Source organism: Fusarium odoratissimum (genome assembly GCF_000260195.1).
Source record: "Fusarium odoratissimum NRRL 54006 unplaced genomic scaffold supercont1.3, whole genome shotgun sequence".
Classification (NCBI taxonomy): domain Eukaryota; kingdom Fungi; phylum Ascomycota; class Sordariomycetes; order Hypocreales; family Nectriaceae; genus Fusarium; species Fusarium odoratissimum.
The window spans coordinates 294,296-318,759 of record NW_022158689.1 but is presented as its reverse complement, the minus strand read 5'-3'; the positions used below and the strand labels follow the sequence as shown (position 1 = coordinate 318,759).

At 47.7% G+C, this 24,464-nt stretch overlaps 11 protein-coding genes across 13 annotated transcripts; 4 read left to right on the top strand and 7 right to left on the bottom strand.

Annotated features, from left to right (window-relative positions):
• Positions 1-123: 123 nt before the first annotated feature.
• On the bottom strand, positions 124-980 carry FOIG_02512 (rab family, other). The gene is made up of 5 exons (XM_031199827.1): positions 917-980; positions 851-863; positions 413-799; positions 281-361; positions 124-217 (listed from the first exon to the last, which is right to left on the bottom strand). Exons 1-5 carry the CDS (start codon positions 935-937, stop codon positions 186-188), a joined length of 534 nt encoding a protein of 177 aa, XP_031069595.1. The 5' UTR covers positions 938-980; the 3' UTR covers positions 124-185.
• A 1,264-nt stretch (positions 981-2,244) lies between these two features.
• Positions 2,245-4,026, top strand: FOIG_02511 (uncharacterized protein; the record flags this gene model as incomplete). Its single annotated transcript, XM_031199826.1, has 3 exons — positions 2,245-2,820; positions 2,872-3,827; positions 3,876-4,026. The coding sequence occupies 2 exons, from the start codon at positions 2,245-2,247 to the stop codon at positions 3,403-3,405; spliced, it is 1,110 nt and encodes a 369-aa protein (XP_031069594.1). The 3' UTR covers positions 3,406-3,827; positions 3,876-4,026.
• FOIG_02510 (uncharacterized protein) lies at positions 4,018-6,379 on the bottom strand (the record flags this gene model as incomplete). Its single annotated transcript, XM_031199825.1, has 7 exons — positions 4,018-4,615; positions 4,663-4,895; positions 4,941-5,033; positions 5,229-5,644; positions 5,695-6,209; positions 6,264-6,292; positions 6,341-6,379. The coding sequence occupies 7 exons, from the start codon at positions 6,377-6,379 to the stop codon at positions 4,018-4,020; spliced, it is 1,923 nt and encodes a 640-aa protein (XP_031069593.1).
• Positions 6,380-6,825: 446 nt separating this feature from the next.
• Positions 6,826-8,083, top strand: FOIG_02509 (uncharacterized protein; the record flags this gene model as incomplete). Its single annotated transcript, XM_031199824.1, has 2 exons — positions 6,826-7,329; positions 7,379-8,083. The coding sequence occupies 2 exons, from the start codon at positions 6,826-6,828 to the stop codon at positions 8,081-8,083; spliced, it is 1,209 nt and encodes a 402-aa protein (XP_031069592.1).
• Positions 8,084-8,184: 101 nt separating this feature from the next.
• On the bottom strand, positions 8,185-9,954 carry FOIG_02508 (3-dehydroquinate synthase). The gene is made up of 2 exons (XM_031199823.1): positions 9,524-9,954; positions 8,185-9,477 (listed from the first exon to the last, which is right to left on the bottom strand). The coding sequence occupies exons 1-2, from the start codon at positions 9,898-9,900 to the stop codon at positions 8,373-8,375; spliced, it is 1,482 nt and encodes a 493-aa protein (XP_031069591.1). The 5' UTR covers positions 9,901-9,954; the 3' UTR covers positions 8,185-8,372.
• A 1,280-nt stretch (positions 9,955-11,234) lies between these two features.
• Positions 11,235-13,037, top strand: FOIG_02507 (uncharacterized protein). The gene has a single exon (XM_031199822.1). It carries the CDS (start codon positions 11,364-11,366, stop codon positions 12,882-12,884), a length of 1,521 nt encoding a protein of 506 aa, XP_031069590.1. The 5' UTR covers positions 11,235-11,363; the 3' UTR covers positions 12,885-13,037.
• A 1,420-nt stretch (positions 13,038-14,457) lies between these two features.
• Positions 14,458-15,266, bottom strand: FOIG_02506 (uncharacterized protein; the record flags this gene model as incomplete). Its single annotated transcript, XM_031199821.1, has 5 exons — positions 15,086-15,266; positions 14,917-15,032; positions 14,735-14,866; positions 14,544-14,680; positions 14,458-14,493 (listed from the first exon to the last, which is right to left on the bottom strand). Exons 1-5 carry the CDS (start codon positions 15,175-15,177, stop codon positions 14,458-14,460), a joined length of 513 nt encoding a protein of 170 aa, XP_031069589.1. The 5' UTR covers positions 15,178-15,266.
• Positions 15,267-15,494: 228 nt separating this feature from the next.
• Positions 15,495-17,881, bottom strand: FOIG_02505 (uncharacterized protein; the record flags this gene model as incomplete). 3 transcript variants are annotated; one of them, XM_031199818.1, is made up of 7 exons in its annotated part: positions 17,727-17,794; positions 17,554-17,679; positions 17,441-17,500; positions 17,272-17,394; positions 16,897-17,225; positions 15,956-16,851; positions 15,495-15,907 (listed from the first exon to the last, which is right to left on the bottom strand). In XM_031199818.1, exons 1-7 carry the CDS (start codon positions 17,777-17,779, stop codon positions 15,557-15,559), a joined length of 1,938 nt encoding a protein of 645 aa, XP_031069586.1. In that variant the 5' UTR covers positions 17,780-17,794. The 3 variants fall into 3 exon arrangements, with proteins under 3 accessions (XP_031069586.1, XP_031069588.1, XP_031069587.1); XM_031199819.1 differs by having other exon boundaries at positions 15,557-15,907; positions 17,441-17,497; positions 17,727-17,881; XM_031199820.1 differs by having other exon boundaries at positions 17,441-17,679; positions 17,727-17,881.
• Positions 17,882-17,924: 43 nt separating this feature from the next.
• Positions 17,925-18,177, top strand: FOIG_02504 (uncharacterized protein; the record flags this gene model as incomplete). The annotated part of the gene is made up of 2 exons (XM_031199817.1): positions 17,925-18,096; positions 18,131-18,177. The coding sequence occupies 2 exons, from the start codon at positions 17,925-17,927 to the stop codon at positions 18,175-18,177; spliced, it is 219 nt and encodes a 72-aa protein (XP_031069585.1).
• Positions 18,178-19,439: 1,262 nt separating this feature from the next.
• Positions 19,440-20,296, bottom strand: FOIG_02503 (uncharacterized protein). The gene has a single exon (XM_031199816.1). It carries the CDS (start codon positions 20,164-20,166, stop codon positions 19,702-19,704), a length of 465 nt encoding a protein of 154 aa, XP_031069584.1. The 5' UTR covers positions 20,167-20,296; the 3' UTR covers positions 19,440-19,701.
• Positions 20,297-20,380: 84 nt separating this feature from the next.
• Positions 20,381-22,801, bottom strand: FOIG_02502 (MFS transporter, SP family, sugar:H+ symporter; the record flags this gene model as incomplete). The annotated part of the gene is made up of 3 exons (XM_031199815.1): positions 20,381-22,091; positions 22,181-22,583; positions 22,632-22,801. 3 exons carry the CDS (start codon positions 22,799-22,801, stop codon positions 20,928-20,930), a joined length of 1,737 nt encoding a protein of 578 aa, XP_031069583.1. The 3' UTR covers positions 20,381-20,927.
• Between the last annotated feature and the right edge of the window lie 1,663 nt (positions 22,802-24,464).

Here is a 24,464-nt window from a genome sequence, read left to right as displayed (position 1 = left end):
CTTTGCAACTGAGAGATAAATCGCCGTGATGTATGGAAGTGGATTTCACGTCATTGATAGAACTTTCGCATGGCGCAAAGGTTCTCGCCATGTCAGCTAATATTGTCCGATATCCGATATTACCATGGCAAATAATACAGAAAGATGAGAAATCGAGACTCAAACCTATTATGTCATTTAGACTATCATTTCTCCTGACAATGTTGCTTGTAGACGCCTAGTGCAAACAACGTGATCAGCAGCCGTCTTCATGAGGCATATGAGAGGGAATCAGCCGTACCCTTTAAAATAGTCTGAAAAGCAAGTTCGACTTGACTGTTTTCGCAAGCGGATGTTTCGATAAACAGAAGTTTGTTAAGTTCTGGACCCCATCAGTACTCTTGAACATATTAGCAAGGATAGGTCAACTTACTCGCAAACTTCTTCCCCTCTTCAGTCGTCACAGACCTTCTACGCTCCAGGTCTGCTTTATTTCCCACGAGCATGATGACAATCCCAGGTTCACCGTGCTTTCGAACCTCGTCCAACCAGCGTGCCGCATTCTCAAAACTCTGGCGCCTGGTTATATCATAAACCAACATCACAGCCACGGCATCGTCGTAATATCGTACTGGGGCCCGATATTTCTCTAGGCCAGCTGTGTCCCAGATATTGACTTTGACGGCCTTGGAGTTGCATTGGACGATTTTGGTGGTGGGCTTTACGCCAATCGTTGGTTTAGAATCAGCTTGAAACTCGCTTTGGGTGAATTGACCTGCGATATTTGACTTTCCAACCGTTGAGTCACCCAGGAGAATCACTGATATCTATTAGTAAAAATCAACTGCCTGGGCATTGAGTGCTATCAAACCTTTCCAACGGTACTAGAGACATGCCGGGTTAGCTTTAGACTACGAGTGAAATGTGATACACCTACATCGTATGATATATCGCCCATCTTGTGAGGGCCTGGTGGGCTTAAATTTATAATTACTTAGTTGTAAAATTTGAGTGAAAAGGAGTTGACACGGACGTTGACTTACCGCCACTTTTGACCAGGTCGCTGACTAACATTGGTTCCCTCTTTATCGCAGGGGATATAAGCGAGAACAGAAGCGAGAAAAGCTTTACCTTCCGCTTAGCTCTGTGGCGCAGGTTTCATGGTCTCGTATAATGAACCTTGCTATATTGTTTGTAAGTCCTTCAGGATTGGCTATATGTACATCTCTCCTGATGACCAGAACAAATCCAAGGATGGACTGCGATATGTCATAATTTCTTATGCGAGGGCCAGTATAGACTATGAGTTCTCTTGATTAATTCAGAAATGCTCATATGAGCATCTCAAATAATTTTATCGCATATTTCGAAAACTGAATAAAAGTCTACCACTCTACCCTGAAGACTTCGTTTGTAGATCCAAGCATAATCAGACCAAAATTCAGGAAAAAAGAAGCTGATCAAAACTCTGACACATCTTGCCTTAGTAGACATCCGCAACGTCAAAAAGTCATCAATCTTCATACTAATATTGAAGATGCGACAACTCTCCATAACTTCCTTTATGAGAGCAGATTATAGGTAACATATCAGAGAATTTGCCAGAATAGAGGCTTGACATCCAATCAGGCACTTGTGGCTTCTAAATCGCAAGGATGTGGACCAGGCCATAGTCAAAGTCATCGCTATGCCTTCGTCTTCGCTCATAAGGGTGACAAATATGCTTTCAAGAGCCAGGAATTAATAATGGCTGTCTTCTCAAGGTAGCCTTACTGCTCATGGGTATTCAGAACAATAGCATTCACGCAGGCATTGCTGCCATCAGAATTCCTCAGCTATTTAGAGCTCTATCGTCCGTCCCATCCAGCAAGTAAATTACTCTGGACAAGTTTGTTGGCAAGGTCGTTGTACTTGAATGGATCTTGGGATTTGCCATAGATCTCTATAAGAGTGAGTTATTGTTGACACAGATCTCCAAAGGTAGGTAGATAGATGTCTTTGCCCCCAACGAAATTAGCTCTCGTTGGTGGTAAAGTAATTACACAACGGCCCCCATATGTTATCGCAAGATGACTTCTCTGCCTGAGTCTTGGCAATCGAATTTCACCAAATGAGGAATCAAGGTAGAGGGGCAGTGCTTACTGTGGAACCCTGCTGGCGCAGCTCATAGGGCTAGATCTGTAGGCCTCAGGGGTCCTATTTATCAGCCTCAAATGAGATTACCTGAACTTTTCATCCTCTCTCTCTTCTTCATCTTTTGGTAAAATGGCTGAACGAAAGTTCCAGGTCATAGACAAATATGACTTCAACAGAACATACCACGGCATCGCGATATCCGAACAATGGCAAGCCTGGGAGACGGCGCACTTCTTCCGCGTCAGGTCCATTATTGAGAATCCGACCGTAGGCGCGCGGCTTATTTCCTACGGCTGTAACAATGGTGATGGTAGCTCACTCAACTGTACGAAGACATGTTCGAACGCAACGCTTATGTACAATTCACCCGAGAACTTGTGGAACTGTATGACGCTCGCGACGTTGGGGATGTTAGTCGGTCCTGGGAATGATACGATTGACCGCGAGAGTGAGAAGAAGATGAATGAGAAGTTTCATTTTGGAACTGTTGAGAAGTTCAATTCCTTAAATGTCTTTCGGAAGGTCAGAGACTGCGCTTGGGCTTCTTGTTCGGACTCTACGTACGGCAGCTGTACGAGCATCCTTCAAGGGTTCAAGTGCGGCCCTGTTTCACCGAATAATATCGCCAAGTTTGGGAGAGTTATGGCAAAGCCCTATTGTCATGCTGCAAGTGCCGGTATCGATTTGGACATCGCTGGACAAGGTGTAAGCATCATCTCTCTATCCATTACACGAGACTCTAACAAGCCCCTATAGATCGTCACGGCGTATGTCATCCAGCTCGTCCTTGTCCTTTTCCTCGGCCTCTGCTTCAAACTCACAACGTCCTGGATCCGAACCTTTGGCCGCATGAGTAGCTCATTCCAAAAGGACTCTGTATTCCGAGAGACATGCCAAAGGTGGCAGACAACACTGTCCGAAACACGCTTCGCAAAAGCTGCGTCCTCCGCGATGCTCGACTTTCAAGAATCACAAGCCTTGTTCGCCGCTACCATCTCGATCACAGCCATCATCACATTCGATGGCGGAAATAGAGCAGGTTTGGCAAACATGCTTACACTCTTCTCGTGGATGTTCAACCATCGCATACTACAGGGCCTGATCACAGCACCCAGTACTGATGGCGCAGCTCGTCATGCATGGAGCTGGAGAGCGCCGCTTCTATACCCTATTCTTTGTTGTCTTATCTTGGATACTGATGACTGTCATCACCGAGTTTCAGGATTTCAACGCCGATGCATTCGAGGAACACTTGAAGCAGGTTTCGACCGTGGATGCTTGCGGAGGTAACCCCGGGCCGATGAGCTTTTGTCAGGGCATCAAAGAAAAGAACAGCTATGACTTTTTTAACCTTACTCTTGCATGTCGGTTTACGGTTCACATAATTGTGTCATGCCTTATCATCGACTGGATTCTGCATTCTACCAAGACAAGAATGACCGGAGATAAAGTCAAGTATACGCAAATCGGCAGAGAGTCTCGGACAATCTTCTCATTCGCAGAGACCAAAGGGGCCAGACTCTCACTGGGAGTCTTCTGGGCTGCGATAGAACTGCTCACAATTATTATGATCTTCATTGGCTTGCGTGAGATGGTCGAACTTCTTGACATGCACTCAGCCGATGGGGGTCTGTCGACATGGGGCTTTGGACAGCTTGTCGCTATAGCTATCTGGTTCCCGGTGATGATCAAGTTTATTTGCCTCAGTATCTGTAAGTTCTAAGACGCGTGATGGCTTGAATATTTGCTGACTTCTGTAGTTGGACTCAGGAAAGAGATCAAGCAGAAAGACAAGACAGGCAAGCCGCAGGTATTAGAGATGGTTAGCTACCCACACAACAAAGCGGACAACACAGCATCTAGTTCTGCATAACCATTAGGAAATTTCATTTTAGTCAAAGTTCACCCAATCTCAATATTTTGCTCCCCGTAGTAGACATCCCAAGCAAACCAGTCAAACATAACGTCGAATGGCCGTTTGGTACCCCGGGGTTCTGCCTGTAACGGCTTTACAACCTCAGCACCCAAAGCCCTTTGATTCGAATCTTCATCTGGTATATCTGTAGATTGTGTATCTTGAAGAGGAATGACATCTGATGGTAGCCACTGGAGATATTGCTCCAAGTCGACATCACATTCCCCACCTAGCTCCGTTTGCAAAGAGCCAGTCGACGTGCTGTTTGCTGAAATACTGGTCTTCTGATTTTGGCTTGAGCGTGACTGCAAGGGCTCTGGAGCTGGTGGCTGAGTTGAGTATAGGGGATCTGAACAGTCTGTATGCAGCTTGGCTAGGTGGAGGAATACTGTCGCGATGTTCTTAAGACGTGCGCACAACGGAGCTAGCATTTGCATTTGGCGTGTCATGCTTGAATAATACGAAACCGTTGTAGACAAAAGCTCGAGGTCTTGTTGGATCATGACCTTCCTTAAAAGCGCATTTCTTTGGACTAAGTTCTCGAAGATGATGAAATATGGTGTGAAAGGGAAGTATAAAAGATGCCTGCTCAATGTTAAATACCCATCTGAAACAAATCAGGTGCGACATACCAGATCATGCTATTGTATACAGAAGTCCAATTGGATACCATGGACGGAAGAAGAGAGATCGCCTCCCTTGCAGCCTCAAGTCTCAAGCTAGCAGATGGTGGATGAGATTTGAGGAGGACCATCAAGACATGCAAGTACTCAAACTTAATAGTGCTAATCCCCAATACCATTTCGCGTAGTTCGTTGGGCCCTGAGAAAGCTCTCTCATTCTGGAGTGTATCTTCCAGTATCTGCTGAGGGATTAGTGTTTGTAATTCTAAACGCACTTTTGAAGTTACCTTGTTTGTTCGAGTATACCACTCTCCAAGACGCTCTCTCAAGCCCTCTTCTGGCTCAGGGATATGCCTCGAGTCTACGACCGTCCCGATCATCTTTGCAAGTTCAATACGAGCAAGAAACATGCGGCCTCAGAACAACGAAATTTCCGACCTCTTACGTGCATGAGGGGAGTCACTGGGTGGTTGAAACTTTGTCAAATATCCTAAGTCTGGGAGCGGGATGTGAGAATTTGTCGTTGATGAAAGAAAACATGGGCGGCCAAATGCAAGAACACATGACTTATCTACAGCGAACAGAAGCCAAAAGAGGCTCAACCTCCGCTGAGTTGTCACATAATCTGCTGTAGAGGCAATGGGAAATCCCAATGCCTCAGCTTGACGACATGCATGGCCAATGAGCATCCACGATGAATTCGGCGAGGCATAATCCTCACCATGGATGGCTAGCATGACGAGGGCTTGAAGGTTAACTTCGTGAGGTTCGAGAAAGATTCTGCTATCATTGAGCGCCAACTTCATGTTGTTCCTGTACTTTTGAGCTTTGGCGTTTTCGTTATCTACTAGCATAGTGAGGATCATGTAGTTGATATACACAACCCATGCCTTTCTTGAGACAGTTTCAGGTCTGAATATGGTTTGTATGAGGAGGTCTTCTGAAGGTGTGATGAAGAACGCGTCGCCTAAGCTGGCATTTTCCAAGAAATCTGTTGCCAGTTAGTTGGGATAGAGCCCAGTTCCAGAGGGGAATAATTACGGCCTATCATCTGGTATCCCTCAGCTCTTGATGGTATGTAGAAGCCAGTTGAAGGATGCTCTTTGCTCGCTACTGCTGCTATTAAGGAGTGTGACAGATATTGCAGCTCCTTTGCAGCATGCTGATAAAGAGGTGATGAGCCGACGGTCGCGTTAGTGATAGATGTGTCTTTTATAAAAGAGAAGGAATCCACATCTCCGACACTCAGGTTAGAAGGTAGATCTATTGCTTCATGAGGTTCACGGTCGTTTTCAGACCCCCGTTGGCAGTTAGTCGACGGATGATTTATCGCATCAACAGCCTGAGTTACGGCATTGGTCAGAGCTTGTACCGCTTCCTCAACTTTCCGCAATCTCTCATGTAGGCCCTCTATGTTCCGCTGGTCTGTTAAGCCCAGAGATGGGCGGGTTGTTTGCTCATTGACCCTGACCTTGAGAGCCGGCTTATCTCGGGAGTAGCTGCAAGGCCCCGGCCAAGGCTTGCACGCGCTGCACTTGGGAAATTCCTTGGAGCATCTAGCGAGCGGTCAGAAACCTACTTTATGTAATCTTTTTGTGTAATTTATATACCTGAACTTCTTTTGCTTGCAGTAGTCGCACTCAAACTTGGTTAGTATCAGCTTTGGTACATGGTGAATGATGCTTACAGCATAACGAGCCAAGCCGGCATTCGCCAGTGAAGACATTTCAGTCAAGGCTGATGGATGTTTCTTCTTCACCGAAACTTCGATGGCGATCAAGAATGCAGAGAAGAAGTTGAAAGTATGAGACCAAGGAAGTTCCCTTCTGTCATCAAGCCCGAGGAGTCGCAGTCTTATTGGCTGGGATCGGAGCAAACAAGTGCTTACTCTCCGAAGTCCGCCAATCAATTGCAGCAGACTCGGACATGCCAGTAAGATGAGTATGTCCGCTTAATGAATTCATCCGCTTGCATATCTTTCACGACACTTAGTTTATGAGTTAAAGATGGATGCCAGTCAGCGGAGGAATACCGGAATTTGAATAGATTATTGTTGTCCGGTGTCACCATCGGCTCATGAACTGTCAGGTATAAAGCCGTATGAAGTCCTGTTATCATTCTGAGCAACACAGAGAAGCAAACACATACATACATCATTGAAGATATTTCATAATGGCTACCTATTCACCCATTGCAATAATCGGAGCAGGCCCCAGCGGTCTCACTCTCGCCCGGCTACTCGAGATCAACAACATCGATTACATGGTCTACGAGCGTGACGAAAGCCCAGAACCTAAGTTCATCAACCAAGGAGGAACTCTTGACATCCGCGCCTCCTCGGGTCAAGTCGCTCTTAAAGAGGCTCGGTTGTTCGACGAGTTCAAGAGCATTGCTCGATGGGATGCTTCGCGTGTCTTTATGCAGAACCCATCAGGTACCGTCACGGCTGTCTTTGGAGATGAACGCGATGCACCTGAGATTGATAGGCTGCAACTTCGCAAATTGTTGCTTGACTCTATCCCGACTAGCAAGATTCGTTGGGGTCACCGTGTAAAGTCTATTGAGAGAGGAGATACAGCTTCTGAGCATGTTATTTCTTTTGTCAATAGTACCTCTGCTTCTGGTTTTCGTGCTATCGTTGGCGCAGATGGAGCGTGGAGCAAAGTGCGCCCGCTGGTACGTCAAATGACTTCTCGCGTTGTAGCCTATACTAATCCATCTCAAGCTTACTTCGGCGAAACAGGAGTACTCTGGCAAAGTTTTCATAGAGGGTAGCATATCTCACAACAATCCCAGCTACACCGCCGCACTGGAACACGCAGGACCAGGGAACATGCTCGCAATGGGACAGCACAAGATCATGGCCGTTCAGCAGCTAGCCGACAGTTCCTATCGATTCTACATAGGCATGGATGCGCCTGAAGAGCTCTATCGAAGACCTCTGGGCCATGAAGATACAGAGGACATTCGTCAGAAATTCCTGTCTTCACCAGAGCTCTTCGCAAACTGGGCTCCGAACCTGAAGGAATATCTGACCAATGCTGAAGGGCCGTTCCATGCATGGCATTTGTATCGCTTGCCTGTTTCGTCGGTAAGTTGGAAACGAGTCCCTGGCATTACTCTTCTGGGAGATGCTGCTCATCTTGCAACCCCGCTAGTGGGCGAAGGAGTCAACATGGCGATGTTAGATGCTCTCATGCTGGCGAAGGCGATAGTCAAGTACTGTAAGCAAGCTGGTGGTGCAGATATTGAGGAAGATCAATTGGAAAATGCCTTGAAGGAATACGAGCGGGAGATGTTTGTACGTGGGCAGGACTACGTAAGACGCTGCATGGCACGCGAAGTGGAGTTCTTTTCGGAGAATACGGCTGAGGACTTCATCAACATGATCGATGGAGCGGTGGATGATGGACAAGAAGATGCCAGATGAGAAGCCCGTTCTTGGAAGATGGAATTACCAGCTGTATGGGGAATAACAGCTAAACAAATGTGCAGGCACAACTCAATCTGAACGTTAGATGGAATATAATCCTTGTTTGTATTTTGAATCGAAAGTAAAACCGTGGATGCTGAGTGATTTATCATCTCGCTCTCAGACCCGGTATCATAATGCTAAAAAGGACTAGGATGTAAAGCAATCCCAGTCAACTAACCCAAATACTTAGCAATCGTATACTCATTTCCCAATGCAATGAATCTTGTTTTTGTTTTAGATGCAATTATTGGCTCTCAACAGTGACAGCCTTGGCGATCTGGGTCTGAAGTCCATTCGCCTTCTCCTTTAGATCACTGAGGATACCCTTGCCTTGGTGACCGTTGGTCTTGGAAGAGCTGACGACATAATCATCGTCGCTGCTGGAGTCTTGCTGAAGACCATCGACACCCTCGGGACCAGAGGCATGAAGCTTGGCGTTCTCGACGCCATTGAGGGGAATGTTCTGACCATTGCCATTCTCCACGGGGGCACCGTTCATGGTGTAGCCAGTGTCGCTGCTGTCAACGAAAGCTTCAAGACCAGCGCCCTGGCGAGGGTAAGACTTCATGATCTTCTTATGCTCCTCAAGAGCAGCAACCATCTCGTCGTGGCTGACGTCGTTCAAGAAGACGCAGTCCCCCATAGGGTTGACGGGAACAGCAGCGCGAAGCTTGCCATCGCGAGTCTTGAGGATAGCAGCGGTGGCCTTCTCAAGAAGAGGAGCATCAAACTGGGGATGGTCCATGGAGAGACCAGCTCGGGAGAAGAGGTTCAAGAGACGAGTATGTTCCTCCGATGAGAGAAGACCACGGATGTGAGCGAGGGTAGCAGAGTACGCCATGTCAATGGAGATAGCATGGCCGTGACGAAGAGGGGTCTCAGGAACAAGCTCATGAAGAGGTGACCAAGTATGACCATAAGCAATAACACGATCAAGCATAATCTCATGCAAGTTCGGTGTCTCGAGCTTCAGCATCTCATGGATGCCAGCACGGCAGATCTTATCAGCAACCTCCTTAATCTCAGGAGAAGCATCATCAGATCGTCCAAAACCAGTGTTGATAAGCTGCTCGCAGTACTTCTCAAGAAGATCATAAGTATCCTTGTGAGCACAAGTAGAGATCTTGATCAGCTCCGCGAAACCGTTGCGGATCTGTGCTACGGGGAGACTGCGGAGGAAGGTGAAGTCAAGGAATGTGTGGGATGGGGCGTGATAGGCGCCGAGACGGTTCTTGTAGCGGCCGTAGTTGACGGCGACTTTGATGGAGACTGAGGCATCGATGAGACCGATGACTGTGGTGGGGATGCGGATGTAGTTTGTGTTGCGGCGATACGCAGCACAAGCGAAGCTGTAACCGTTAGTTAAGTTATGAATGATAGTGGCTGAAGACTTACCCAGCAACATCAGTGACGAGACCGCCACCAACAACAAGAACAGGCTCTTTTCGGTAAATACCAAAATCGGTCATAGAATCAACAATTGACAACAACGTATCCATGCTCTTCGCCTTCTCACCGATCATCGTCTTATGAATAGTAAGAGGAATGCCATAATGATCAAAGTACCTCTGCATCTCATTCCCATAGAGGTTAAAGATGTTGAGGTCCATCACAGCCAGACATCGTCCCCAGGGGGAGTAGAGCTGGTATAGCTGAGGATTGGCAGTGTTGAAAACACCATCGAGAAACTCAAAGTCATACTCGATCTTCTCGTAGCCACAGACAGCGAAACCCTTGGTGGTGGGCTCGACGGTAGCACTCATATCAGACATGGTGGGTGGTGTTTTGGGGTAGTACGATAGGGATGGAAGGGTGTAGAGGATGTGTGTAGGTTGGATTTCAGGGCAGTAATGGTGATGGGAAGAGCTTTTTATGTGTGATAACCACCCCCTCTGAGGGATATTCAACTGCCGACAAACTTTCGAGCCAGGGTTTTTTTCACGAGAGCAAGTTAACACTACATGAGTCGTCGGTGAACGAGTGGTTGGGAGAGAAGTACAGGGACAAGAGGACCGTTTCCATTGGGTAGGTGGTTTGAGGCCCGAGACTTGGCTACAAGTGCATGTTCGAACGCAGACGCATGTATCTAATGTTGGTGTCATGATGGTCAAGTTATGATGGGTCTGGGGCATTAGTTCCCACGCTTCTGTATGAGTGGATGGAATACAGCCCGTGAGAAACGAGTGGTTGAGCACGACATAGGTTCTTTCTAGCCTGTTTGGTAAGGCATATTGCGAATCTTCTTTTCTCGAGGTGTCATATACCTAGCAACAGCAACGGGATGTACCGTGAATTGTCGTTCAGGGGCACGATCTTAGGCCCCGCATGGGGCAGATTGTACCTAGATCTCATAGTCGCTGAGGATACTGTATTCTCGTAAAGACGGGGCGATGTTAGCGCGAGGGCGTCGATTACACTACCATCTCGCATGTGCGCGTCATTCATTAGGTTGTCCCCACGTGAACCTAGTGGGCTAGCTGATCATCCCTTGGCCAAAAATAACACTGGACATGTGAAATAGACCCTGAAGTGAGATCGAGAAAAGGTGAATGGGAATGTTGCACTGCAGATCTACGATATCTACCCTTGCACCATACGGGGACCGTTATTCCCTGACCGCCTCTTATTTTCCGAATTCCTTTCTTTTGCAGCTCTTTCTATCCACCTGCTCACGAGTCTAGCCGTCATAGAAGTAAGCAGACTCCTAGCACAGCGTCTCGGTGTAACAGTATTGTGGGCTGGTGGAAAAATGAGTCTCGACCATTTGTATCGGTATACACACAGTGACAATTCCGCACATGGTGTGTTTTACTTGTGATGCCTCAAGGGACATGAGGAACACCCTGGAGCTGTAATTGGTTGTGAAAGGGGCCGGTGTGAAATGCTGCATATGCATGAGAGATCTATGGTGTGAAATCATCGGAGCTAATCTTCCTGGCGAAGAAGCCTAATGTGTTTTCCCCTCTTTAGGATCTGAGACTAGGTTGAGTTAGATTGTCTTAGTAGAGAGGGGACTGTTTGCGATCGGAATGTGTTGCCCCGGAGCTGCACCGACGTGCTAGTGAGATCATTCTCCGCAGACACGCCCAAGTCATGACGTCTTCCAATTGACTTTTTTCACAACGCGTTTTCGAGCTGTATCCTCCGTAGCTTTAGCTCTATAGCTTGGTGAAGCTCATAATTGTCAATTGTATACTGCTAGGACTCAACCTTTAGAGCTTATATCCCATTGATCATGGGTGAGCCAAATCAGGCTCTGGAGAGCTCTCGAGCGATTGAATTCGCCAAGAACTTGGTTCTCTTCCTCCTCAGCTTCATATTCCTACCGACAAATGCACTCTTTGCATTGGGATCTTACCTATGGAACCGCTTCACGTCGAAATCCTCCAAACCTCAGGATGATGGCGATAATCTGGACACAGTCACCGTCTTGGTCACAGGCGTGAACATGGCGAAAGGGCTCTCTCTCGCACGAATATTTCATCGTCGAGGCCATCGCGTCATAGGAGCAGATTGCCATTCCCTCTCGCCCGGTCGCGTATCCTTCGCAATCGACGCGTACTATCGTCTCCCACCGCCTTCAGATCCTTCAAAAACGAGCATGAATGATCCATATCTCAATCGAATTGTCGAGATCATTCACTACGAGGACGTTGATCTTTGGGTTTCTGTCTCAGATGTCAATGCAGCCGTTGAAGATGCTGCAGTTCGGGAAATCATCGAGGCTCGTACGAATGCTAAGGCGATTCAATTTGGTGTTGAGGATATTCGAAGACTTCATGAGAAGGATGCGTTTATCGAGCATACCAAGGGTCTTGGTCTGACGGTTCCGTTGACAGAGGCTGTTGAGGATAGAGAAGATGTCATCAACTTCCTTCAAAGAAACGGTGGTCTTGAGCATAAACATGGTGCGAGACAATACCTCGTCAAACCTGTTGGTGTAGATGATATTGCGCGCTTTGCAATGCCTTTACTTCCTCTTCCCTCCGAAGAAGCTACCCTCGCACGCATCGACTCTATTCCTTTCGAGACCGCCAAATGCTCCTTCATCATACAAGAGTACATCACAGGCCCTGAGTTTTGCACCCACGCACTCGTCATTCGCGGTCGCGTTTGCGCGTTTGTCGCGTGTCGCTCTGCCGATGTTCTCATGCATTACTCGGCTCTTCCTGTTGATTCACCTCTGAGCAGGGCCATGCTTGACTTTACACTGAAGCAAGCTGAGGAAGGAGGGGAGAGCTTTACAGGACATATGAGCTTTGACTTCTTGATCAACAAGGAAGATGAAGATGCTGTCAAGTCTGGTGCCGATAAAGAGGTCACGATATATCCCATTGAGTGCAATCCAAGAGTTCACACGGCTACCGTTCTGTTCAACAACACCCCCGAGATCGTCGATGAGTATCTCTCCATTCTTACCCCATCTGCACCAAGGCCTTTGACAAAGCCACCTCTGTCGCCTACCCATCCCCAGCAGTACTACTGGGTCGGCCAAGACTTCGTCGAACTTGTTCTGTATCCCTTTTACCTCACTCTCTTCCGAGGCGCAATGAGTCTGTCGGACATCCAAAAGTCCATTCGGGCTTTTGTGCAGCATATAATCTACTGGAAGGATGGGACATTTGAGTCTTGGGATCCTCTTCCTTGGTTGTGGATGATGCATGTCTATTGGCCCGTTCAGTTCGCTTGGTACATGTCGACGGGCTCTGTGTGGACAAAGGTCAATGTCAGTACTGGAAAGGCATTCAAGGGTTAAATTGTTGCAAGGGATGTGATGGTGTTGAAGCGTATGCTAACATGCTGAGGCTGCGGCTTGCTTGTCCATGAATGCATGATGAATGACTAGTGATAGCGTCTTTAGTTGAATAGAGATAGACATTAAGCTTTATGTATGAAGAAACTCGTGCACCTTTTACTTAATACCATGCCCATGCGCGATACATGTAGTTCATCACGCTACGTCACCGTGCCGCAAGTTGCTGCCTTTTTGATCGCGACGCGACGCTATTCCGAACCATAACTTCGGTCAAGGACCAACTCATATTCTATCCTTCAACTTATTTCCTTGTAGCGAAGCTCTTTGCAGTCACAATTAAAGCTATGTTCCTGCTTTTCCGCCAATGTCATCCCAAATCTAGGCCGCAGGGATCAACACCCCACCATCTGATAAGCCAGGTGTATATACACGCCAGAGTGGTATCCCTATCGTGAAATCCCAGCCCAAGTGTTCACAGACCATCCCCCATGATTTAGGCTGTGTCCCAAAACGTCGACCCTCTGCAACCATAACCGAGCGTCATGTGTTCCCCCAGATAGTAAGCCAGGGGCACTGCTCGATCTGCATGCCGTACACCGTCTCGCCGTGATGCATTCCTGGTACCCGGTGGTTGCGCCCCAAACGCCTGGGACTCATAATGTGGTTGCAGCCCGTTGTGTTTGAGCTGTCACGGCAGTTCTAGCGTGGTCGAGGGAGGGATGGGCCATGTACACGTGGCAGGGTGAGTCTGTGCGATCTGTCACCTGCGAGGCCTATCATGACGTTCCCATGCCGTAGTAGTTTTTACACTGTGCGATGACATGCTGGTCTGCCATGCATTAAATGCTTCTAGAATATTCTTTCGTTTCTCCTCTTTTGTAGAGATGGTTTGATGTGCGAAAGTGGCACTGTCTTGGTGTTTTGTCGACACAACTGGGCGACATGCTCTTATTCCTTCGCATGCCTCATAGAACTTATATGTCCAGTATATGATATCTCTTATCTCTGATAGATGCTTGTATTGTGTTCAAAAACCTATTCGTTCTGTTTTGCACGCTTTGGAATGGCCGGAAGCTCAGGCTGTCGATATCTTGCCACGAATAGTCCAGCAAGGTTTGAACAGCCAGGGCTAACGGTCGAGGACTACAAATACTGATTGAATAGATGGAAAATAGTTTGCAGAGTTCCATCTGAGAATGTGAATCAGTAGGGAAACTTGAATCCTAAACAATAACTAACTTCAAGAGACGGGATTTAGTCTAGACACAATATGTGAACTACAAAAAGAGCGCTGCAAGATAACTAAAGTTTGTTTCACTATAGACACCTATAGCAATCAGAAACTCCTTCAGCTAGGTAGATATCATCTCTATCGTCCCGTTCCCGAGTGTGATTCGTATGATATCTGGCTCAAGGACCAGGCCGCTGTTACATAACGCTGTTCAAAAGATCAAACAAGGATGAGCAACACTGCCCATAACAGTTATCCAAAGATTATCTTCATATTGGGATTCTACTCTCAATATATTGAAAACCCAATCCATCGTCGCTTGTCCGTGTGCTGTCATGCCACTTAACTACACGCCCCATCGCAAATCGTGATGTATCCCTATATGAGTGTTCAGCTCGGCCCAGTTACTTCAATAGTCGTATATTTACCAAGTCTTTTCCCGGGTGATCTTTACAGTCACTCGACAGCGGGAAATACCGTTTAACAGACCATAGAAAGGTCAATGGATTATAGTTGAACACATATTTGGCATCCGGCGCTTCTTCGCGGTATATATCAAGGGTTTCTGGCTATTTTCAGCAACTACTCTTCAATTTGACAGTCAAGGGAGATTACTGACCTTCGAAGAGCGTGATGACATCTGAAATCTGAGATCCTCGGACTCCAAAGCCAATACCGGCAACGTTCCAGTGGACGTCTTTCATATACCTACTCATTTCGTTGCCAGGTATTTCGGGGCCTCTCCAGACCGCTGTACACTGGTCAGTATCGCAAACCGGCTATTTGTTTCGATTGATATACCTCTCACGTTGTATCCCGCCTCCCGTAGCTGGCGCGTATGGTTGAAGATCTGCGCCTCGACAAGAGCAGCATCATAGCCTTGCTGCGTAACATACGTATGCCGACCAGGCAAGCCGCTTCACACAACGTCAGTAGATATTTCATCAACAGTCTAGAGGCATGAACTCGCGTGTAGAAAACATTGACTTCTCCGCATCCTGGCAGAGTGGTTACTGAGCTAAAGATAGACCCAAGCGAGAGGAGAGATTGTGAAACAAGCATTTTGAAAGCTGAAGAATGCGCCAGCAAACTTCATCAGCTAGCCTGCGTGTTTTATGTGTCGGTACAGCTGGTGTCAGCGCCAAACTCAGGCTGAAGCCACTTCATCCTCTCATTCGTCTTATCTCAGACATGTTACAAACTCAACATCTCGTATTGGCTGTGACGTAGCTGTGGCTTACTGTCCGCGCCTTTGTGTATCGCGATGATTGGACGGCGAGGTTCTCAAGGCAAACTCGGCTTCCTAGCCGGGACCGAAGTTGGCGCCGCACAAGCGTCAATCGAGAAAAAGGATTCACATCTTAAAGAATCTTTCAAAACCGGCAAAAAGTGTTAAACGGCTGAGCTTCATACTGGCAGCAAGGTATAAATAATATGTTGTCTATGAGATATTGACAAGCAAAGAGTCAGAAAAGAACTGATCCAAAAACGGCTCCCCATAAATATCCTCCAGGTCAAACAAATTATGCGAAACATTCTCCATCGGCGCATTATCCTCATCGCTATTAATCGGATGTATAAACTTGGTCGCAACCTTGATCGTAGCGCTCGTCGAAGCATATGTCCCTCCTGCTTTGCACAAACTCGCCCAGTCAACGCCCGACATTGCAGGGTCAAGAAGCTCCCACATCATATCTGGTTCAAACTGAATAGTCGCGCTGCTCGATTCGTCATCTTGGGGCGATTGTCGCTTCTTTTTCACTTTGATGTTGAGCGTTCGTAGAATCTCGACCTACAACGCTGTCAGTATTATTAAGCACTCAGGCTGTAGGAGACTCACCTTTTCAGCAATATGAGGCCATTTCCGCGATAAGTGCTCCAGAAACGTCTCACAAATACCTAGATTCTCCTTTGCCTTCTCCGAAACCTTCCTATCCCTCGCAAACTGAAATATCCACAGTATCGAAACACATCCAGCAACAGCTTGTCCAACTAAAGGATCATTCACCTCAAACTGTCTATCCGCACACATCCTCACAAGTCTAGAAACCCACTCGGCGTGGAATAAAGCTTGATCAACTGTATTCTGCAGAAAGGACCGTGGTTGGAAATTCCGACCGGCGCGGCGGAGAGCGACGAGTTGCACAAAGGGATTGTTGAGAATGGCTTGGGTGGCGTGCATGAGTACTTGGAATAATACCCAAGGCGCCCAGTATTCTCTGTTTTCGCTGAGTTCGGAGGGTGGTTGGTCTGGGAAGGGGGCGTTGCGGATGAGATGGCGATGGGAAGTGATGTTTTCGAGCTCGTATAGCTTGACGGTGAGTTGATTGTGTCTTGACGTTGCTAGCCATGGGTACTCATTCGCTCCGTTGCGGATGTCGCGAAGGTAAGAAATAATACTACCCCAAACGGAGATGTAGCCGAGACAAGTTGCGACAATCCCTACGTCTTGGACGTTTGCTTCGTATGCATCTGTCAAGTCAGCGCAATACGTCTTCATCCCATGCAGAGTCGTTGGTCGCGGTACGCTCTTGGGATAATTCGGTGCGTGGGCTACTTCGAAAAGAGTGTTGCAGTGGGGAGTAAAGGTGCTTTCCAGGATAGCGATGCTCCAGTGACATCTTGAGACCGCATCATCGGACTGTCGTGAACGACTGGCTTTTGAGTCCGAAAGACGAAGTGACTCCAGCTTTGCAGCCATCCCTATCATCATCCACGCCCGGGAAGACTTTCCAGCTGGACTTACTTAGCGATAAGTAGATAGCATGAGAATGAACGTACCAATATGATCACACAAAGCAAGTAGACACAACGCCTGCATAACCTCCAACTTGACAAGCCCTTCCGCCGCCATATCAACAACTACACTCCTTGCTGAAGTGGTGTAGTACTCAATAGCCTTCGCTTCTAACCCATAGTAGAAGTTATGACTTGTATAATGAAGCGACAAAGCTAGAAAGCTCCACCGGAGGTACTGGGGTAATGTCCCGGTCTTGAGCTGGAGACGCTTCGGGTCGAACAGCGGAAGTGGTTGGAAGTAGATCTTTTCGCGGTAGGCATTCACAAAGTCTGTTAACAGGTCCGACGGTGGTTCGGGGTTTGCTGGTGACCTGTTCTTGTCAGTGAGTCAAGACTGGCTCGGAAGATATGTCGTACCATGATGAGGTTTCGGAGAGCATAGCTGTTATTGGGGGTAATTGCTGATGTATGCGCGGTGAGTTGGTATGACTATTCCAGGTATTGACCTCTTGACTTTGATGTCTGTTCCCAGACGCTTGACTTTAAATTCAATTAGCGAGGACAGTAACCCGACCCAAGAACTTACTCTGGTTCATGACTCGATGCAGTTGGTGATATGCTAGCATGTTGCGCTTTGAGAGGCCTGCTTTTCTACATCAACTCTCTCGTCCATCGTAGCCCACGCGCGCAGTGACTAACAAGCTTCGAGCGAAGGATCTTCGATTACTGCTGACGTGATTCCGAGGCAAATAAGTACATGTCTGGTTCGCTATTCGACAATGCGAACATCCTGGCTTCTCAGCAGGACATTTGATCTTCTTCTCACTATCCCCATCGTCAGTATATCGTCTCTATCGCGACTGATAACCTACCGACAACGCTCACAGGAGCGCCTTACACGCGGTTCGCCAGTAGTCCTGGGCATTGACAATATCTTGGCCGGGGTCGTGCAAGTCTTAGTGAGTGTTCGGAATTCCGGTCAATTAACTTCTGGGGAAAGAGTTAGTATTTGGAAGTCAAAGTCCGGGCGCAAGCTAAAGTGATGGAGGAGAAAAGCTTCAGCCGCCGTCATGAAGATCGGAGATGAAACCCCACAATCTGTCACTGAGAACGGCTATGATTCGTCGGTCGGAAAATGTCAGAGAGATAAGATGGCCGAATGGAGAATGTGGAGTATCGATGCCGTGTCACTTGATCGGGATGGATACCGATGGGGACTGAGACCGGGTTCACCAGCCGGTGGTAAGATAAGATTGCAGTATAAACAACTACAAAGCCTCGATTCAATTCATCACTGGTTTCCGAGGAGGCGTGGGCTTTTAAGTATCAATTGGTATCTGCGACTTTAATTGAAGCTATAGCCTGCTTTGAAGAAGACAAGCCCACCCAGCCTTGCCAATTCTCAAACCTCCATAACCATTCTCTCATCCATCACCATCGCGATGAACCATTCTGCTTCTTGAGCCACGCATCAAAAGCCTCATCGTCAGGCCACTTCCTCGGCGCATTACAAAACTTACAATCCGGATCATTCTGGTAGATAGTCGTTGGCAGTGTTTTCTTCACCTCAGTGCAAACGCCATTTCGTTTGAACCCATCACAGAGCCATATTTTGTAAGTCTCCGATCTGAGGTACCGGTAGCAGTACTTGCATAGCCAAGTCTCTGTTCTTTCTTGACACATTTTGGGAGTGAGTTTCAGTAATTCTTGATGGGAAGTGAAGATGATGGTGTAAAATGTTTTCAAGCCTTGCGGGTGTTTAATGGGACGTTTAATTAAAGGGTTGGAACAATTGGGAAAGATGAGAGGAAGCATTTATACTTTTGGAGGAAAGGTGATGCTGAGTCTTCAGATAAAAGTTATTATTATCACGGTCTCTAAAAGCACTTAAGTAATCGCATGTTCACGTATAGAATCCGTCACTTCTTTGTCTCCTGGTCGACCCTCCCACAGCACGACTGAGGTCAATCAGAGACATCTAATTGTAGAATTCAGTGTCTAGCATCATTTATCCTTGTCTTTGGCCACTTTCAATACTCGCGATGGTGACACTGTTGATGGTGTAGCATGCTCTATGCTCATGATGCTACGCACTATCAACATGAAGAACAATGGTGATGAGCGGATCATGTCAATTCAATCCAGGACTCATCCTGCCACTGTATTTTAACATTGTTGGGAAGAGCGTATCCTGGTCTGCCGGAACAAGAGACCTCCACATCTGAGGGAAAGCGACTCACAGTCCATGCGAGGTAAGTCAGATCAACGAAACGATAGTCATAATCTCTATCTATCTGTCATCGTGTGTGGTCGGCAACCCTCTTCACCCCCCCCCCTCTTCATACTTATTGCTTCGATAATTGATGTCGTATCCCCCATTCCTGTCCAGCACTCATCCATCCTCCACCGTGAGACTACTCTGATCCAAGGATGGCATGCAGCAACAGTATCACTCACAACCGGGACGCGAATCTTAAAGTGATACCACTGGCTTAGGGCCTGAAATTATAGAATTGATCCGCGAGTGAACCTGCAGTGAGCGGCTGGGCGTCCGTTTCCATGACCTCCTCATCACTATCAATACCCCCCATGCCAACACCAAAAGAGTTGCATAGAATCCTCATTTGGTCCTCGCCAAGAAACGGAGAAGACCTGGTTGCATCGGATAATAAATCCCCCACACCTGATGTCGCAACCTGTTTCCCCTCTGTCTTCTTTCCCGCTGCATGAGAAGAAGGCTCCTCGGTGCCCGTGGTAAGCGGGTCGGACGAGGCGGCTGAGTCATCTGACTGTTGATCCGCTTCAAGGCTCTCCTTGAACAAATACTCGATACTGTCCCGGATACCATCATCCCGTTCGGCCAGGACACCAGGCAACTAGCCCTTCATGTTGACTTCGATTGCCTTGGGTAGCACCTTCTTGTAATCCTTTGGGGGAAGCCCCGTATCCGTCATTTCTTCCTTCAGCCTCTTCAACCTCTCCTTTTTTGAGATTTATCTCTGACTCCATTCCATTTCCATCCACAAGTGCTTTGAGCTCTTCCTCCGCTTCCTTCCTCAACTTTTGAAGACTGCAACGCATGCAGGTGTGCGCTCCGATGTAGGACCAGTATTTCTTGTGAGGCCGTATTCTGAGTTTGCATATAAAACCGTCCTTGCGATAGGGTACCTTATGGTTCTTGCGCTTCTCTTCTTGGGCATTGGTTAGCTTCTCTCGGGGCTTGCCGCCGCATACTTGGTGGGTTACAACGCTGATGATGACTCTCATGTGGCAGTCTTCACAGCGCCTTTCGTAGCTGCACTTCTGACACATGATGATGAAGTACTGGGTGCAGATTGTTGATGCTGTTGATGATGTTGGTGGCAAGCCGTGATGAGAATGTTGAAAATGGATGATGGGAGGGGGGATGATGAAGGCCCTTGAGTCGGCGTTGATGTAGTCGAAGGCGTAGCGCGCTCGGTCAGTGGGACAGGTGTCGGTCGTGATGAAGATGGATATTTGATGGCGGCGGCAAATTTTATGCAGATGATGATGATGGCGTTATTCGATGCGTGGATCAGAATGGAGATGGGGGAGTGATTGTTGTTTTTCCATCTCAGCGTGACTGGCGGGTGATGGAAGTCGCAGTGGGTGAGTGCGTTGACTATGGAGGAAAGTGAATCGTTCAGGTGTCAACAAGACTGCGACTGCCTGGAGCGCAAGCCAAGCCACGCCAACAGCGCAGCTCGTTAACATTGAGAAGCCTTTTTGATTACAATCACGGATGATAACTATCGTGATCTTTCAGTCAAAAGCTGCATCTTGGGCATCCGGTAAGGCAGTGAGCAAATTGCCTTGCGTCCATTACCTTGAGGCTGATGCTGAACCTCCTGTCCCTCTATCGTATCCTTATCGCAGTTCCAGTGTCATTCATGAACATCAGTCTGTGATGAACATTTTGCAAGTAGCTCGTTTGGTATAAGTACGGTAAAATTGACTATGAACGATAAGAATAGGTCGTAGGTATCATGCAATCTCATCTCCAACATCACTCATAAATAAATCCCCATCACATCTCAATCATCACCATCCCCTTACTCTCGGTGCGTAGTGCCAGCATGCTCCTCCTTATGATGTCCCATTCCACCATCAGTAACACCCGAGGGCCTCGCAAGCGTCTCATCGTCACTCGACGCCGCAGGAGCAGCAGTCTCGAGATCCGTACCAGCCTGCTTCCTGATCCTCGACATCTCCTCGGGAGGAGGGGGAACCCACTTGGAACTCTTCATAGGGCTCACCCTTTCAAGATACATGGTATCAATCTCCTCGAGAGTACGTCCCTGGCCTTCAATGACGAAGAAGTAGACAAGTAATCCACCAAGGACATTACACCCCGCAAAGACGTATCCGTATAGGAAGTCAATGTCCTTCGTGATGAAAGGCGTGAAAAAGGCGAGGAGGAAATTCCAGAGCCAATTGCTAGCTGTTGAAAGCGCCATGCCCTTTGCACGATATCGGGAGGGGAAGATCTCAGCCATGATAGTCCAAATCATCGGACCCCAAGTGGTAGCAAAACCCAGAATGAAAAGACAAGCAAAGACGATCATAGCGATACCCGCGCCCTGAGTCTTCGTGGGATCATTGCGATCGAGCGAGAAATGTCCGACAGATGCAAAGACAAGGAAGCAGATGAACATCCAAGTACTTCCCGCAATGAGCGACTTGCGCCGACCGTAGTGCTCAACGATATACAATCCAATAAACGTAACCAGAAAGTTAATCGTGTTCAGAATGATCTGCGTCTTGTAGCTGTTGATAGACACAGACTGAAAGATGGTAGTGCCGTAGTAAAAGAAGTAATTCGCACCGGTAAGCTGCTGAAACATCTGGAGCGACATTCCGATGAAAATACGATAAGCCATGCGGGGCGCTTTCCACATATTCACGAATTCTTGGACGGGGTTCTGTTTGATGTGACTCTCGGCGCGGAGCTTGGACTCGATTTCTTCCATTTGAGTATGGATCGCCCAATGGTTTGGCGTCGCGCCGTATACTTTGCAGAGAGTTTCACGCGCACGATCGACTTTGCCATTGCGGTAGTCAAAACGGGGCGTGTCAGGCAGAAACAAAATTCCAATGCCGAGAACAAGAGTAAAGACCCAGCCGACGCCGATGACGATGCGCCAGCAGGCTGAGCTGTTGGGATGGTGCGTTACAGTGCCGTAGTTGAAGCACGCAGCCAAGAAGATACCCATCGTCTAAGCCAAATGTCAGTGCAATCCTTGACAGCTTCTCCACAGATCGTCGGAGCATAAAAACTTGGCATGCCAAGAATTTTATCACTTACAATAAAGAGCTGATAACAGCAAACCATCGCACCACGAATCCACGGCGGTGCAGTCTCGCCCTGGAACATAGGAACAAGCAGCGACAAGGCGCCGACTCCAAGACCAGCGACCCATCGGCCCATCATGATCTGCACCCAATCCCTGTCTGAAGAAATTTGGATGATGAAGCCAATAGCAATCACCCACGTCCAGCCGGAGATACTGTACTTTCTTCCAATGCGGTCTGCAACAGGCGCTGCGATCAGTGCACCCATGAGCGTACCGATTGAGAGAAGCGCGACGATGAGACCTGAGCGGACTGTGCTGAATTCCTTTTCCCCCTTGCTGTTTGTTTGGGCGAAACGGTCGAGAAAGTCTGGCATCTCGAGGAAGCCTGAAATTTGACCTGTATCATAGCCGAAGCTGTTCTCATCAGCTCATGTTGGAGAGTCGGGGGGTAGTAGGACTTACAGAAGACCACCCATAGAGACAAACGTAGCTAGGAGGAAGGATCTGGGCGTGATGCGAGGCAAAGGCGAGTAATCAAGGCCAGCGAGAGATCTCCTCGCACCAGCCTCTTTTCCCTTTTCCGAGTTTGGATTCTGGTCATCGAAATGAACAGTGAGGAAAGACGGCGCCATGATGGGCAGTCCTAATCCAAGCGCTTCTTAATAATAATGATATGCTGTAATCTTGAGTGATGATCCAAAGTCAATTGGTGATTGAGTTACTCGACAAAAGGGAGGGTTTCGAGGATTTAAATACATCTTGATCAAGAATGACGTTATAAAGCAAAAGTGTGCTACTTCGTGATGTCAGGCCTGAAAAGCAGGCGTCCAATGAGCCGCACTCCGTGCATCCTGGCTGTCATGGTCGCGAGACCACGAAATCGGTCCGTCCCATTTTTTTGCTTCTACCAATTCTGTGGGGTTGAGCAAGGGGAATGCAGACAATGGGTCAATAATTGGGTAATGGGGCACCACCTCCACGGGGTTGTAAAGCTGGGGAAAGCCCGAGATCCTTCACCTCTCGCTGCGATGAATGTCAAGTGTTTGGTATGACGATATGGCTTTGAAGAATTTGTAGTGGCTGCAAAACAACTGAAACGGCCTGTAAAAAAACGGTAATGCATTAATCTCAGTACTTCTGATTGGGGGAAATGTCCCCGTGATGGCCTGGATGACAGTTTTGGTTGGCAGCGTTAGTGCCTGAGTGCTATTAACCCTTGTTCAGTACTATTCTGAATTTGGTTCACCATCAAAACATGACGACACCCGAGGGATCCGGAAAGACCATGCATTCAATGAGCATCAGTTCATGACATTCTCTTGGTCAAGATTGACTCTAAGACAACGTCAATCGACATCGGATTCATCGCGTCTCTACCTTACAGTCAGATCTTTATGTTAAACTCTTCTGTAAGACATTGAATTATTGCCCAGCCGTCAAAATCTCTTGTCTGACCTGCCAAGCCCCGTTTGCCGATCTCCCATACAAATCTTGGCATGCGAAGCAATGACGCCAATCTCAATCCCCTCAGAACCCGACGATCTCACCATAGAATCGCCAGGTATCACGACACTTCCAAGAACTTCTAGATGCCGTACCTTTCAAAGATTACCCGCTCTTCGTCTCCGAACGGCCCTGCCTCGGCCGAAAGCACTTTTATCTTTCTTATTTCTCCATACCCCGTGTTCCCCCATATCATTGCCCCAATAGTCACTGTATTTGTTCTGTTTGACTGTCATGGGATGTGGGATGCATGTATCCTTCAGCCGCGTGCGGATGTCCGGTATTCCCAGCGCCACTGCGTCATAGGCAAATTCTGTACTGTTAAGGAATTGAAACAAACTTCCCCAGAAAACCAGTTTTTATGCGGGTAATTTACCTAAAGCGTAACTTAATTCCACGTGTTTCCCCAATCCACGGTCGGTTTATCTAAGCAACCGTTTGCATTCAATTCCCACGAGTCAATGATTGTACTTCTGGTAGATATACTGTATCATGTCATTGTCGGGGAATTTAATCAAGGTACACTAGCGTGGTATGCAGCTTTTCTTACCCTACACAAATTCCTCTTCGTGTTCGCATCATGGTGTACCTGAATGCCGAGCCATCCGTAGGGCTGTCAGCTTTTGAAGATGCAATCAATGAAATGTTGAATCTTGTATCACTTGACGACCCGCGTTTTTCATAGTATGATAAAAGGGCCGACAGCGACGCGTAACATCGAAAGTCGATGGTCGTCTTCACGATACCGCGAGAATGGGAATGTTATTGGAGCGGTTGGCAGCCCATGGGGCC